At 40.9% G+C, this 16,181-nt stretch overlaps 1 protein-coding gene across 2 annotated transcripts; it reads right to left on the bottom strand.

Moving 5' to 3' along the window:
- Positions 1-520: 520 nt before the first annotated feature.
- On the bottom strand, positions 521-16,078 carry ehmt2 (euchromatic histone-lysine N-methyltransferase 2). Of its 2 annotated transcripts, none has more exons than XM_080862427.1 (28): positions 16,009-16,078; positions 14,645-14,714; positions 14,202-14,369; positions 13,833-14,089; positions 13,319-13,397; positions 13,128-13,210; positions 12,898-13,032; positions 12,715-12,786; positions 10,889-11,000; positions 10,027-10,110; positions 9,589-9,725; positions 8,746-8,889; positions 8,025-8,341; positions 7,696-7,929; positions 7,127-7,209; positions 6,699-6,805; positions 6,162-6,284; positions 5,931-6,032; positions 5,604-5,708; positions 5,119-5,291; positions 4,838-5,005; positions 3,845-3,989; positions 3,676-3,753; positions 3,437-3,552; positions 2,950-3,036; positions 2,771-2,849; positions 2,253-2,428; positions 521-1,314 (listed from the first exon to the last, which is right to left on the bottom strand). In XM_080862427.1, the coding sequence occupies exons 1-28, from the start codon at positions 16,033-16,035 to the stop codon at positions 1,134-1,136; spliced, it is 3,642 nt and encodes a 1,213-aa protein (XP_080718553.1). In that variant the 5' UTR covers positions 16,036-16,078; the 3' UTR covers positions 521-1,133. The 2 variants fall into 2 exon arrangements, with proteins under 2 accessions (XP_080718553.1, XP_080718554.1); XM_080862428.1 differs by having other exon boundaries at positions 5,119-5,273.
- Positions 16,079-16,181: the final 103 nt, after the last annotated feature.

The raw sequence follows: 16,181 nt of genomic DNA, 5'->3' as shown, positions 1-16,181 counted from the left end.
TTTAGCCCTTTTTTAGCCTTGTCATTGCGTGTGTAGTCCTAGTAAAAATGTTTAGATTTGTTGGGTTTTTAAAATGCGTACAAGTGTTTCCTTCACTGAGCCAGAGCTGTGCTTTGTCTAATAAATAAATGACACTTGTGTGTGTGTGTCCTATTATCTTCCAGTGGGAGCTAGCATTTTTGTTAGGGGGCAGCAAAGGTCTGCAGCCATTGTGTTTACGTGTCTTGCCTCTTAGATTAACTGGTGATTTTAAATTGGACTTGTAGACATTAGTGTGGAGTCTCTTCTGTGTTGAAATTGAATTTGCTCAGAGTGAGACTTCCACCTTTAATCTTCACATCTGATCATACCCAGTCCTGCTTCCCACTCCTCTTGCTTTGCATTATTGTCTAAAGGGCCTTTGTTGTTAAAACAGAAACTAGGAAACCAAAAACCAGACAAAGTCAAGGCTGAGCACAAATAAAACAAATTAATCAAGTGACTTTAAACATGTGTAGGCCGTGATTCTTAATTTTAATAAAGCCACAGCACAGAAGTCAACTCACGAGTTATTTTATTACACTACATGTGACAGTAAACAGCAGGTATAAAAAAAACAAAACAAAAAAAACAAAACAAAACAAAGCTAACATGGTAATCAAAAACAACCTTACTCGGTCCAGCATGAGTAAACACCCGAACCATTACTGCTCTGTATCAAAATGCATGACTTGTTGGCACAAGAGAAACAAAAAAAAAGAAAAAAGAAAAAGTATAAAATACATGTTTGTATATATGACTGGTACATGATGGCAGACTGCTAACACGCAAAGAGTCAAGGCATGAGTACATTATGATTTACAGTTAAAATACTGTGCGTAAAGAATTACAAGACCTCTGTCATTTCTTTCTCCAAACTCCTACATGGTAAAAAAAAATCTTCCGGCCCAAATCCTCGACAAGATAAAGTGGCTGTTGACAGCTTCAGGAAAAGAAATTGCAGTTCAAGTAGAAAAACACACAGCACCTTAGATATAAAACTGAATGATGAATGAAGATGTAGCCCCGCTATGATGTATTTCCATTACTAGTGTATGCAACAGAAGGGGTTAATCCAAAGGCCCCATGGGTAAGTGTCTTTTTTTTTTGTTTGTTTAAGAGTTCCCTAGCATGGTCAGCCCACAGTCAGCTCCTGATTCTGGGCCGGCCTCCAGCCGAGCTAGCCGGCTCTGCTCCAAGGCGATAGCTTCGGCAGAATGTTTGCATTTCTCCGAGCCGCACTGACAGGTGAAATATTTGCTCTTAATGTCCCAAAATCGATCTCCGTAGTCAAACCTAAGGACCAATCAGAAGACAGACCATTAGAATAGATTTCCAGATAACAGAAAGAAAAGAGGGCTCAACTAAGCAGGAAATAAATTACACACAGTTGTGTTCAATTTAGTTCACATACACTTTTCATGGGCAAGTGTACAGTTATGGTAATTTAATTTCTTTTTTCATAATGTAAAAACAGTGAAGCTGGAGGATGAACACCAACTTTTTTCCACTCTATAAAAGTTAACGCGAGGGTTTCCGATGGTTAGGAACAAATGCAACTGCATGGCAGGATTGTAAAAGGACCAAACTTGAGTCAGGAGATTAACTGAGATAATCCATCCGCAATAAGAGGTTAGTCATTAAAACACTGCAGCATGAGCTGAGCTGTAGTTACATCGTAAGGTTTTAAAAACTGAGCTTTAAAATGATTAGTGTAATAAAAACCGAGAGAGGCCGACAGTGATCGCTGACTGTTTTTAGGGGCTTGTTCAGATTACACGGAACAAGATACAAAGCATTAAAACATGTTTAAAAACACAACAGCTTTAATAAACAGAGTAGTTTGGACCTGGAAGCTCATATGTGACAAAGTTCATATGTCATCACTTAAAGACCGGATACCAGGAGTTTCTGGTTCATGGCAGGTGATTCCTGGTTATTCCAAACATCCTAAGAATTTTTTCTCACCTGAGGGTGACAGAGAGATCCACTGTACTTACGTACAGCACAGTTGTTTGAAAAGATGATCAAGTTATTCACAAGATGAAAACCTATAGATGAAAACCTAAGATGATCTGTCATAGCAGTTGTTCGAAACTGCTATGACAGCCATTCCCAGCTGATGTAAATCTACAATTATTCTTCTTGGATTAACCCAATTCTTGCCCATGATGAGTGCATGTAAACTCTTGACCACAACTTTAAGGTCCAACCAGGCACTTATGACTTCTTACCCCAGCTCCTGCCCACTGAGGATGTCTCTGGAGCTAAAGAAGGCAATGCGCGGAAATCGCAGGTCCTGATGGAGCATGAACACACGTACTGGGATGAGGTTTGGGTCACACAGGTGGTTGATGAAGCGGCTGATGTTGCCGTAATACCGGGCATCGATGCAATACACCTCCCCATCCTATACAGAAAAAAAAAGACAGTTGAGGAAATCATAGCAGACGTTTATTTCTGCTATGGGCATATTTATTCCTATTAAATTATTAAATACAATTTAAAATACTACAACACAATCATCAATTCAAAGTACCACGATAAAAGTATCTTCATATTTTTAGAATCAGTGTCAACACAAGAAAGGGGCTTAAACCCTAACCTTCGAAACACAAGATTAAGACTTGGTCAATTATTTACTTCATAGTTTTTGATTAATAATTATACAGTTAATAAGCTGTGTGCCCCCTCTTTCCGTTTTCCCCACATGATGTCCATGTTTTGAAATACACAATTTAAGAAGGTTCACCTTGTTGTCCAGGTCAAACAGGTAGGAGTCATCCTCTCTAACATCTGCTTCTGCATCTGAGATCAGCTCTCCAACATATCTGTGCAGAAAGAGGAAGGTAAGCTTCATTTTTTTAACCTCTAGCTTTTTACAGAAAAGCAGCCTAGTGTGTGCCAGCAGAGGGTTTTTTTTCCTCTTACTCGCAGATGAAGCTTCCCTGTGGAATGTCCTGCAGAGCTCGAACTCCCCAGCCCATCTTCTCTGTCCTGTACAGCTGCAAACGAACTCTGAGGAGGAAAGATGAAAAAAATAGGGTTAAGGGTGAAGTATCAAGCAGACACTCATCAACCGGGGGGGAAAAAGAAAAAAAGCCAGTGATGGCTATTTGCAACACATGGCTGCCTCTGCACTGTTAAACATCTGTGACTGACTCAGGTGCAGAGTGATTAATAATTATTGCTTTACCATTGCTGCCCTCAGCAAGATGTAGAAAGATGGTCAGCAGGTTGTTGATTACTGCACAAGAGAAGAATCATTTTTTCCCCCCCCAATCAAAACTTTAGCAGTTGAGTTTATTTGTTAGAAATCTCTCCAGATGATATGAGGTTAAGATTCTTTGGTGTCGGTTTGTAGTCTGACGTGTAATCTGGCTGAGATTTATGCATTTCTTTAATTGCTGATACTCACTTGATCCCTGCCTGGACCACCCTGTTCTTGCACGTTCGATAACAAGAGCAAGCCATGTTGCATTCGAAAATTAGTGGAGGTTCGATTTTGTTGAACTCCTGAAGCAGCCGTTGATCCTTGTAACAGAAAAAGAGGTGAAAAAAAATATGATAGAATAAGAATAACTCTGCCAATTTAACTTCATATGAAATCTGCTGCTAATGATTATGATGGTATTTTTTCCCCAGACAGTTTGTTACCTTGTCATACCAGCAGCGGATGCTGAGCTGTCCACAGAGGCAGTTGCTAGATGAGCAGTCATCAGTGCAACTACAGTGCTGAAGGGGGAGAAAAAAACAAAACAAGGAAAAATGAAGAATACATTTTTCAAAATAAAAGTTCTGTTGTGTGGAGACAAAATGAAGTTACCTGTAAGTGTGTGATATTGCGGTCTATGTTCATTGCTGAAGTTTCACAGTTTTCTGAAACGTATTTGTAATCCGATGGACATCCTTCATCATCCACCGAATTCACGCAGGGGATTGGAACATTCTCGTAGCCCTGTGCGATGTCACTGACACACAAAGCAAAAAGCTTAATCTGCATGTTTCCCCACTGATCGACCATGGGAAGTCCCCTGGACCTAATCATAAATCACATCATTTAGCATACATGATGCACTCATGGCTCTTGATACCAAAACTAAAATGGTTTTGGGGCGTGAGCCTGGCATTGAGCTGCCAGATAAATGGTGGGTGTGCCTAGCATAGACTTAAGTACACAGTGTGATAGGTTTCAACTTACGCATAGTGGTCACTACAGTGGACAGCTATTCAACGGCTGTTTTCTTGCATTTGTGTCAGTGTTGATGGTATACTTGCACAGAAACCACTACATTGGACACTGATGTGTCAGTCGATACCCTGCTACCCACTGGTCAGCCAGTGGACATGTGTAAGTGGACATGTAAAAAACTATTTGGAAAGTACATGTTTAAATAAATGAAGTCAAAAATCTTTTTTACATGCCTAAAGAGGAATAAAAATACTTAAGAAAAAAATCTGGATTGATGTTATCATAGTTCATGCATGAAAGGGTTAAATAGAGTCCAATTCTCAAAGTCTCATCTATTAAAAATATATTGCAACATACAGAACCAATGTGACAACATACCTCATTATGCAATCTGAGTCATGGATTTTTTATTTAGGGGTAGACTTAAGCAGGGATTTTTTTCATGTTTCTGTTAACATTTTAGAAAACCAAATAAAAGTGGAGCTTTCATCGCTGTATTTGGGGTTCCACTTCTTTGTAGTACCAAATACTAGCTCTTACATCAATCTTGGCAAGAAATTGTATCCTTGAATTTGCACTGCTGATTATTTTCATGTAAACAACACATTATCGACCCAAAACACCTACCTGCAGATGATTCTTTCCGTCCGAAGCATGCGATTGGTTATTCCCCTTCGCAGTTTCCTGTTGATTTGGAGTGACACCCACACTGGTGTGTCAGTTCGCGCCAATGTAAGAGGTGTGTCTCCCTCCCTGTTCATGATGTCTATGTCTGCACCTCTGGACAGGAACAACCTGCACAAAACAAAAACCCAGAGAAAACAAGTTCATGTCCAACCAACTGTAGCAAAATGTCTCCAATTTCCTTAAATGTGTTGATGGATAAAAGCAGATGTATATAAACTCACGTAACACATTCCAAGTAGCCCTCTCTGGCAGCGATGTGGAGTGGTGTGTCTCCGTGTACGTTAACAGAGGAGAGGGAGCAGCCGGCGTTCAACACCAGCTCTGCTATATCCACATTTCCTGCATACGCCGCCCAGTGGAGACAAACATTCAGCTCCTGATGGGAAAGACGTGACTGTTTAAAGTAAAAACCTGAAATATGTTCATACAACTGCATCTATGTGGTCTCTCACACCAATGAGCTAGGAAATTGTTTAACCACTTCATAATGCTTAAACATGTTTCCATTATCTAAGCTGTGGATGCACTCCTCCCTCCAAAGTCCTAATCTGAATTTAGGAAAATCCAATAACATTTAATATGGCTTAAAAGTGAGGCTAATGCCTAAAATTTGCATTCTTGCTAAAGCCAAGCAGGGAGCGACTCCACCTGCTTGCACAAAGACGTTGTATCGTGTACTTTTGCAGAGTTTATGGTAGAAATCTACCTTATCATTGATGGTGACGTCAGCTCCTCTGTTCAGCAGCGCTTTGATCACATTGACGTGTTTGTGCTCTGCGGCCCAGATGATTGGCGTCCAGCCCCCGCTGTCCTGAAACAAGCCCACAGGAAGAGTCGGGAGTGGACAACAGAGCGAATCATATGCCATGTAGAAGGTTGGTGGTTCAATCTCTGGCTATTTTACAAAGTCTAATCAAATCATTTCCTTGTCAGGAAAAGGCTGAAATTTTCATTGAAGAGGGAGAAAGTAAGTGATGGCAGACAAAAATGCTATCTTGCTCCTTTAAAATAGACATCCGGGATCTTGCTTTACCTGTGCATTCACATCAACCTGCCCCGTCTCCAGAAGCATGTTGACAGTCTCAAGGTTTCCCAGCTTGGCAGCATGGTGGAGGCCAGTATATCCATCCTCCTCCTGATGAACAATGATATATTAAAAAAATAAAATAAAATAAATAAATAAATAATAATCATTTATTTTTAAAAAAAATCCATATCCAGCAAACCTCTTATGGTTCACAGTTATTTGTTTGGAGACACTTACAACGTGATAGACGCAGGCGCCATTCTGGACCAGGTAGCGAGCCACCTCAATGTGATTGTTGATGATAGCCTCCAACAGAGGAGTCCTCAGGTCCTTGTCCTGGGCATCAACTTGAGCACCAGCCTGTCAGTGTGGAATCAAGTGTAATATTTAAATGAAATACTTTAATTTCGGCACATCCTAAAAGCAATGATGTGTGCCCATTTTCATTTTTAAATGGTTAATTGTTTGTGAAAATGCAGAGCTGAAAGGATCAGATGCAAACAGCATCATAAAATTTAAAAAAAAAGGCTGTTCAGTGCAAGAGTTATCTTTATGTTTTGGGCCATTAATCAGAAAAAGCAACCATCTCTATGACTCATCTGGGATTCTTAAAAAGCATGCCAGCTTTTTCTTTCCATTGCTAAACTATACAAACTATACTAATTTTGAAATTTCAAAAGTAAGCTCTATTTGCAGCCTCATAGAAAACGAGTAAGCTCACATCCACAGATGAAAGAAGCAAAGACAAGTGTAACCAGGCGATTCATTTCTCACCTGTATCAGCATGTAGCAGACTTCCAGCAGACCTCTCTGAGCTGCAGCGTGAAGAGCGGAGCGCCTGTTCTGAGAGTCCGGCTGGTACGTTGGATCGATACCCTCCACTGGGACACACACACACACACACTTAATAGATAACTAGTGGTCATGTGTTTGCTTTCTTTTCACTCTGAAGATTTCAGGGCAATAGTGTACATGTGATGTGATGGAGTAACAGCACTTCCGTGCCTGTTTATTTTCTTTAGTGTGTTCATATGTAACATTTTCTTTGATTGAGGAATTTAAACTGATCGTAAGCTGATTACATAATGAACTCTATCATGATGAATACCTATTAAAAGAACAGGCAACAACCATTTTTGTCAAAGTATACAAGTCGAAATATAAAGGAGCACAGTGGAAGCGCTGCAGTTTTTGCCACTCACTGAGCATGAGCAGGACTCTCTGCACCTCTCCTTGCTTGGCGGCAGGGTAGAGCTGACGAGGGTGGAACCTCAGTTTCTTCCTCCTGGCAAATGAAAAGCAGTAATTTACCAATTTGGCCTCCAAACAACTAGCGATTTAGTTTTTCAGAGAAAGCCACTGTTTTTGGAAGATTTTGAGCAAACAGTGATGGAAGATGTTTATGCCTGCATTTACAGCAATGTATCATCTTTCTGTGCAAGTTTAAAGCAGTTTTTACACACATTACAGCCCGATGTGTGAACAGAGCAGATAACAGAGTGGTGCATTTATCGTTAGCGAATACTACATTTGAGTTTGCACCTCTGTGAAATAAAGCCCAACCCCAAGTTCACTTGTGAAAACAGATTAAGAGATTTCAGAAGATGACAGGAATGCTCTGCTTGGGGAAAAAATATAAAAAGAGAGCTGTGTGTATATTTTAAGGAAACAAATGAAGCTCAAAAGCTGAAACTAAACCTGCTTCAGCCTGGTATTCAGCTCTTTAACCAGATGGAGCTGAAAATAATTCAACTTAAATCAAGTCTCCAACCTCTCTGTGTCCTGCGTGAGAATGGCTTTCTGCAGCGCCGCCCTACTGGGCCCAGGTGGAAGTGCACTTGGGCTGACTGGCTTCCCATTTGGCATGCAGAGCGAAGGTCCTACGCTGTCCACGCCCTCCTCTGCTGGGGGGACGGTGGTCGCAGTTGCAGCTGAAGCTACAGGTTGAGGAGGCTGCTGCTGCTCTACTGCAGGTGTTACCAAGCCGTGACTACGCATACGAGCACTGAAAAGACAGGAAAGTATGGAAGCAAAAAAAGAAAAAGAAAAAAAAAAAACCACATTTTAAATTCTGACATTTCCCATGTCATTTAGCCTTACCTGACAGGTCTTTCGGGCATCTTCCCATCCTTCATCCCACCTGTGGAGGCTGTGAGAGAGGGTCCCGTGGGGACAGATGGTGGCAGAGACGGTGTGGTGGTGGAGGAAGCAGACATGGTGACGACCGTAGTTGCGGAGGCCGTGCCGAACGACCGGATAGTGACCTCCTGCGCCTCGGAGGCATCTTCGCCACAATGGGGACAGAAAAGCATGCCTCCGCCATTTGCTCTGCTGCGCCCGCCGCCCAGCACCGTCACACACCCCCGGTGGAAACGGTGAGCTATGCGCTGGTCTGGGCAGCACTCAAGAAATGTGCCCTGAAAGAGGAGCATAAAGCAGAAGAATAAAACCAGATATGTAAAAAAAAAAAAAAAAAAAAAAAAAAAAGATATCAAAGAGGAAAAACAAGTCTACTGCACAGAATATACTGAGGCAGATGAAGAAAAGCATAAACAAGAAGAGAGAAGGAAGAAAAAGAGGACTAAGACCATTATCAGAGACGATATACAGGAGAACTGAGAAGGAGAAATAAGAACTAAGGAAATATCTAAAGTCTAAAGTTCTGTAAACAACTTCCTTTGGTTTCAGTTCACGTGTAAAACTCTACAGGAACAAACTTGAGCCACATTCTCGCAGGTTGTTGTGTAAGAAGATGCCAAAACCACATTCGATAGACACTCTAGAGTCTTCAAATATGAAAACAGGTGGTTTTAACACTTACCGCTATACAGAAATATCCACAGCCGGGACAGCAGTGGTGTTTGACCATGTGTGAGCGATGGACGTCACAAAGCACCATCAGGGGAACCCGACTGGACGGCCTCATGGTCTCCCCCTTAATAGTCCGATTGGTGCAAGCTCGCAGCTGACAAACACAACAGGAGAAAAAAAATGAACTTAAATGAACTCCAGGATTTCTGAAACCTTTACTGAGTTAGATTAAATATTTTTAAGATGTTATTGCCATAAAAAATGACATCTACTGCATTTTACACAGTTTTACAGGCAGAGAATGAGAGAGAAAAAAAACTCTATGAACAATTATTAGGTCATATTTTTGTTTGCGCTTCCCAGCTGTATAATAATAACTGCTAAAGAGAAAGTAATGTCTGAGCTGGATCCAGATGAAAAGCATATATTTGATCCTCCAAATTTTTTCCCACATCAAAGTTACCCTTGATCTTAAATCCAGCTTTCATCGGCTTTTCTTTTACCCCTACACACATAACGCGTGCATTTTCAGTACTGTCCTTGTACACAGCTCTACTGATTTATATCTCGCACTGCTATCATAGTGTACATAGGTTTGAGTTTTATACATTCCCTGAAATGCTCAGATTTTTTCTAAATTCTTCTTTATACTAAGGTGAGAGAGAAACGGTCTTTTGATTTTCCTGAATGCATTTGTACATGTAGTAAACTGAGAATTAAAAAAAATAAAAAGTCTTCCAATGTTGAATACTTTACCTCACACAGAGCTAAAGAAATCAATTAATACTGTATGTTATAAAACGAAAAGTAGCCACCTGCAGGGTAAACACAGAGAGCAAACACAGGGACAAACCTCTCCATCGATGCTCTCAGTGGCCATGCACTGTCTGCTGACACGGTGGCTGGTGCTGTCCACCCGAGGAGCCTCCATCCTGCAGCTGCACAGGGGAAGCTCTTCCAGCCGCTCCGTGTCTCCTGCATCACTTCCATCTGCAAAAGTGGAGGGGCAGGGTTTGACTTGTGATTTAACAGTTAACATTAAAGTCATCTAAACCTCAACTGTTACAGAAGACAATACTTAGGTTTGAAAAATATAATTGGGTGATTTTGGTGTTATCCAATATAAATCTTTTTTAAAGGAAATGAATTCCACTCTGTTAAGTAACTGTTCTACTGCTCTAATTGAACTGCTCAGTACAACCAAAGCAGTAGATTGCATCATTAAAGGTAAACACCACTTTATTGCCCCTGTATAATCTACTTTAGAGCGACACATCCATCTTACACCTACCCGGATGAGGAGAAAGTGTCAGACTGTCAGCAGCAGCGATGTCCAGAGCACCCAAGGGAACCTCTGTGTACTCTGCAGACCTTCCTGTCAAGGACAAACCAAACAAAAAAAAAAAAACTGTAAGCACTAAAAGGAACTGGAACATGATGCTCTTCACTCATGCTACACAGCTTTTAATGCTTTACAACACTGAAATTTGAAAAAGCCATTTAGACCTTTTCTCACTGATCAGCAGAAAACATGTTTTCAGAGACACCTTTGGTTCTAATTACAGCTCTGAGTCTGCGGGTGGCATCTTTGCAAGTCTGGACACAGGATTCCTCTTCACAAGAGTGTTTAGGTCCTGGTTGAGGTGGCAGTGGTGTCCTTTAGAGCTTTTCTTTACATATATGTCCTGTTTGTGATGACGGCCTACTCTATGCATTATCTGACAGCTGTCTTAGATCATTTCTATGATCTTTTTAACTTTTCACTTAATGCCAATGTGTAACAAATGCGCAACACAATATGTTTCTCTGGCTTTTTGCTTCATGTTCATTTTCACTAACTGACAGGTTGGTGGTTTTTCTCACAACTTTTCCAGTATGCAAATGTCCTTGGGCAAGATACTGACTAAATCCTTCCACGTGCATGCATTGATGTGTATTATAAACGACTAAAACCCTCTATGCATACAAAAGTGATGTATGAATGAGTGCGGCACATTGTTTTTAATTGTGACCAATTTGCTTTTTGTAAGAGCCTGGATTTTTCAAAATTTACTGTTAAAAAAATTCTTATTTCAAGGAGCGTGTTTCAGGTTACCAATCTCTTTGACAGATAAGTGTGGTTCAGAGAGTAGGAAGTAGATGACATCACTCACCTCCCTCTGTCTCCACGACGTCAGCCGCGTTTCTCTCTTTGTCCTGATCGGACAGTGGCCACGAAGACTCTTCGCTCTCTCTGACCACTCTCTGTGTTTTAGGCTCTGAACTCTGAAAGTAAAAGACAAATAAAAAAATAAACATCTGAATATAAAAATATAACATTTGTGAAATAGTGGGGTTTTTAAGTAGTGGCTGATTATTTTAAAACTCCAACCAAAGTTTGCATTTTTGAGGTTGTTAAAGTTTCAAGCTAAAAGACTAGTTTATACGAAGAGCAGCCAATCAGAAGAAAGCTGACTTAATAGGCGCTAGAACACCTTGCTGGTGGATAAAATGAAGAGCTGCATCCATGGATTCTCTTATAGTGTGCAAAATGACTTTTACAGAGTCCAAGAACAAATATATGGGATTGAAAATAAGCACAATACGTCTACCTTTAAAGTACAAATTCCTCAGTTTACAGACAAGACAGCAACTTTAAACATGAAGTAGTGTCTCAGCATCTTCATGGTCCAACTCCTTAATAATGATCCTGCTGCAACTTATTGATGGCTTATTTGAGCTAAAGACATTTGTCACGACACGTACAGTGGCTTGCAAAAGTATTCGGCCCCCTTGAACTTTCCCACATTTTATCACATTATAGCCACAAACATGAATCTATTTTATTGGAATTCCACATGAAAGACCAATACAAAGTGGTGTACACCTGCTGAAGAGAAGCACCCCCAGAGCATGATGCTGCCACCACCATATTTGACAGTGGGGATGGTGTGTTCAGAGTGATGTGCTGTGTTAGTTTCCTGCCACACATAGCGTTTTGCATTTTGGCCACCAAGTTCCATTTTGGTCTCATCTGACCAGAGCACCTTCTTCCACATGTTTGCTGTGTCCCCCACATGGCTTAAGGCGAACTGCAAACGGGACTTCTTATGGTTTTCTGTTAGCAATGGCTTTCTTCTTGCCACTCTTCCATAAAGGCCAACTTTGTGCAGTGCACGGCTAATAGTTGTCCTATGGACAGATTCCCCCACCTGAGCTGGAGATCTCTGCAGCTCTTCCAGAGTCACCATGGGCCTCTTGGCTGCATTTCTGATCAGCGCTCTCCTTGTTCGGCCTGTGAGTTTAGGTGGACGGCCTTGTCTTGGTAGGTTTACAGTTGTGCCATACTCCTTCCATTTCTGAATGATGGCTTGAACAGTGCTCCGTGGGATGTTCAAGGCTTGGGAAATCTTTTTGTAGCCTAAGCCTGCTTTAAATTTCTCAATAACTTTATCCCTGACCTGTCTGGTGTGTTCTTTGGACTTCATGGTGTTGTTGCTCCCAATATTCTCTTAGACAACCTCTGAGGCCGCCACAGAGCAGCTGTATTTGTACTGACATTAGGTGCACTCTATTTAGTTATTAGCACTCATCAGACAATATCTATGGACAACTGACTGCACTCAGACCAAAGCGGGCTGGATAATTACGCACACCCCACTTTGCAGTTATTTATTTGTAAAAAATGTTTGGAATCATGTATGATTTTCGTTCCACTTCTCACGTGTACACCACTTTGTATTGGTCTTTCACATGGAATTCCAACAAAATTGATTCATGTTTGTGGCTGTAATGTGACAAAATGTGGGAAAGTTCAAGGGGGCCGAATACTTTTGCAAGCCACTGTAGATAACCCTGCATATCTAGAGTACATGCATGGCCATGCTGGCTAGAGTCACATGTACAGGTGCAAATACAGTAATGAAACACGAAGTTAATACAAAAATGAGGAAAGAAGTATCTAACAAGAAAGCAAATATCAAGCCAAGAAGCTACTCACGTGATCCGAGGTGTTTACTGGCCTCTCTGTGTCTTTAGCTTGCTGTCTTGTTTCTTCTTCACCATCTTCAAACTGTAAAGCAAAAAAAAAAAAAAGAAGAAGCTTAGTTTACATTAGTTTAAAGTTTGGCTCATAAACACACTGTAGCAGTGTAATGTGGGTTTACTTTTAATGGCTTCAAACCTTTTCAGAATCTCGCCTGGACGGACTAGAAATCTGAATTCTCTCGGCTACTTCCTCCGCGGACTTCCCCACGGAGCTGATGCTCTTTCCGGGTGCAATTTCAGACTCTGCTTTTTTATGGAATGAGCTTCCTTCCTGAAAGTAGGATGAGAGACAGATATGAAATGGACCACAAACAACTGTTATTTAAACCAAACCCCCCCCCCTCCCCCCCAAAACAAGTGTCTCACCTCAGTATGAGCGTTATCGGAAACATTTTCAGATCTCTCAGGTGTGCTGTCTGATAAAGGATCCAGCCTCCTCCTCTTTGCAACTTTAGAAGCAAAACAATGTGATACAAACCATGACAAGGCTTAGTTTTAAAGTAAAGCAGTAGTTAATGCTCATTTTACTCATTTACTGTGAGTTTAGACCTACTGACCAGGTTCAGAGTGAGAAGAAAAGCTGGCTGAGGATCCTGAAGGAGTCACAGATGCAACAGGTCCCTCAATTTGACTGATCTGAGGAGAAAAATTAGCCAGAGTGTTTGCAGGTATATTAATATCATTTTAAATGCAACTTAAGACCAAACTTGTGATGGAAGCAGAAACCTAAAGTACAAATATCCTTTTGATCCTTTCTGAGTTTAAGAACACTGTCCAGATATGCTTATCAATCTGGAAAGGAACAAAAATATAATTGTTTTCCTAAATGATATCCAATTTCCTCAAGTTTTAAACCCTGTTAAACACACAGCAGGGATTTTTCTACAGGCATTTAAATTCTTGACAGCTTTAGGTCAGTTTGAAAGGTTTAAAGTCATTTTTAAAACAATAATTTACAATAAGCACCTTTAACAACTGGTAGAAATCCAGATAATAAATCATGAAAACTCAAGAATCAAAAGAAATTTACCAAATATGATTCATACCAAATAGGAGTAGCTCCTCTCTCACCTGCCCTGGTGGAGGCCTGTTCATGGTCTTTCGCGCCCGATGGATCTTGGGTGGTGCAGGGGAAACAGATGGAGAAGAAGCAGCTGTTGTAGAGGAAGAAGAGGAGGAGGATGGAGGACCAGGTGGAAGGACAGATTTACTGCTACCAGGCCCTGAAACGCTCATCTTTGCTCGGCCAGGAGACAAAGTCGAGGACGTGGAAGGAGACGACGACAATGACGACGAGGTTGTCGAAAGAAGGGAATTTGCTGTGTGACCTGACAAATCAAAGCAAAAGGGATTATCTCCTCAGTTTGTATACTAAGTCCGATTAAATCAACGAAATCAACGCAGAGAATTTCGACAGCATCTAACGCAATCTGAGCTCACCTGTAGCAGCAGGTTTGTTCTGGGGGGAGGCAGCAGGGGACCATTGTTCTCCTTCCTCTCTGACTGTGGAAGCATCCTTCCCGGGCTGCTGGGACGACAACAGTGATGACATAACACCCATGGGCTCCGTCTTGGTGGCAGCAGCAGATGAGGTGGAGGCTGCATTATCTGAGGAATATCCGGAGTGCAAGAATTTTAAAGTTTATCAAGGAGAAATCATTTCTTGGGCATAATGCTACAATCTGCCGCTTGATGGTAGTGTAATGATGTGCAGCATGTCATAAATCTCAAAACATCTCAGTCTGATTTCTTTAATATGACAATTCACTGTACTCATATGAGATCAAATGGCATTCACAGGCCATTTAATTGCAAACCAATACAATGTCTTTCAATATATTTCAAATATTAACATAATCTGCATAAACCAGCTGGTGATTTACCTTCCTTTGTTTGACTTGACCCAGCTAATGACTCCTCTGATGTTTTTGACTCGTCATTTTCATGGTGCTCCTGGTGGACAAAACAAGAAACAAGTGAAACGAGTAAAACTGATAATAGAACAGGCTCTTATTTCAATGATTTAATGAAATGATTGCAGTTCAACCATCTCGAAGATGGTAGAATAAATACACAAAGAAATTATATTGTATATTTGTATGCATGCAAAATATACAGTTGCTTGAAAAAGTATTGCCCCCCTTCCTTTATTTTTGTATGTCTGTCACACTTAAATGTTTTAGATCAAACAAATTTAATAATAAGACAAAAAAAATACACGAGCAAACACAAAATGCAGTTTCTAAATGAAGCTGTTTATTATTAAGGGAAAATCAAAACCCAAATGGCCCTGTGTGAAAAAGGTATTGGCCCCTAAACCTAATAACTCCTAGTGCTGTGAAGGAATTTTAGCCTACTCATCTTTGCGGATGTACACCAGTGTACATGTAAAAACATGCATTCTAGAGGTCTAAATGTGTATCCACTACACTCATTCTATCTCTGGCCTTATGGTAATATTTTTGGGCCCAGCAAGTTCTCTTGATAGAAACGCTTCCTACTGACAAACAACACAGGACCTCAACCAGGGGCAGCAGGACAAGGATATGAGGATACTGTGAGCATCACAGCATCACTCATCTCAAAAGTGTTGTGTCTGTTCTTTGGCACTACAATCAAAACTGTCACAAATGTTATTTTAGGTAAAAAATAAACCCCACTACTTTCGGCCTTCACTTCTCCAAAAAAAAAACTGTCGGCCAATAGGTGAAATTTTCTGTTATGTTACATGAACTGCCGCCATGAGTCAGTAATTCCATTGATGCTTTTTACACGACCCAAGAAAAACTCCTTACTCAAGCAGTGCACCAAATAGAAAAGTGAATTTAAAACGGGATTTTAAACTATGACTGCTTAAATTCTTTTGGTTTCCATGTCTCGTTGGTGCAAAATTTACTTAAAAAAAGCTCCTAACTAGCAACTACGAATAAAAACATATCCTAAAAACAGATCGAGGTGCGATACTTGCTATACAGAGGATTGCTACAAAGGTTTCTGGTCAATAAATACAAAACAGCAACAAAACATCATCTGGATAAGAGTAACCCTGCAGGTAACACAAAACTGTTACAGGCTAACATTGCTAGCAGTGCAGCCTAGGTTTCAATAAAAAAAGCTATTATAATCGACATGTAAAATCAAGAGGAGCTTGGCAGTATGCAGTATCGGTAAGCTGGGGAGTTTAAAGGTAGACGAATAGACATAAATTCCTTTAGCATGCAGTTTTCAGCTGCAGTACGTTAGCTACCTTTGTCGTTGTCTCAGAAGCCGACATGTTTCCCAGTGACCGTCAACGTATGTGAGCGTGCTGCGTCACGGCCGGAGCCCCGCCCCTCAATGGATGGTGGGAGGGGGGTGGTGCCCATTAATTTTTTTAAAACTCGCTGATCAGAAATTAGCCTACGTGCTCTGGTTTTACGG

Source organism: Rhamphochromis sp. 'chilingali', assembly GCF_963969265.1.
Source record: "Rhamphochromis sp. 'chilingali' genome assembly, chromosome: 17".
Lineage (NCBI taxonomy): Eukaryota > Metazoa > Chordata > Actinopteri > Cichliformes > Cichlidae > Rhamphochromis > Rhamphochromis sp. 'chilingali'.
Note: the sequence above shows the minus strand (reverse complement) of the source record. Positions and strands in the feature narration are given on the sequence as shown.

Bases quoted from the DNA above. Each gene is read 5' to 3' on its own strand.
- ehmt2 (XM_080862427.1), bottom strand. From the start codon at position 16,035: ATGTCGGCTTCTGAGACAACGACAAAG. The intron at 7,210-7,695 runs GTTGGAGACTTG...TTCATTTGCCAG, and splicing joins CTCACGCAGGACACAGAGAG to GAGGAAGAAACTGAGGTTCC. The intron at 5,709-5,930 runs GTAAAGCAAGAT...GGCTTGTTTCAG, and splicing joins AGGTTGATGTGAATGCACAG to GACAGCGGGGGCTGGACGCC.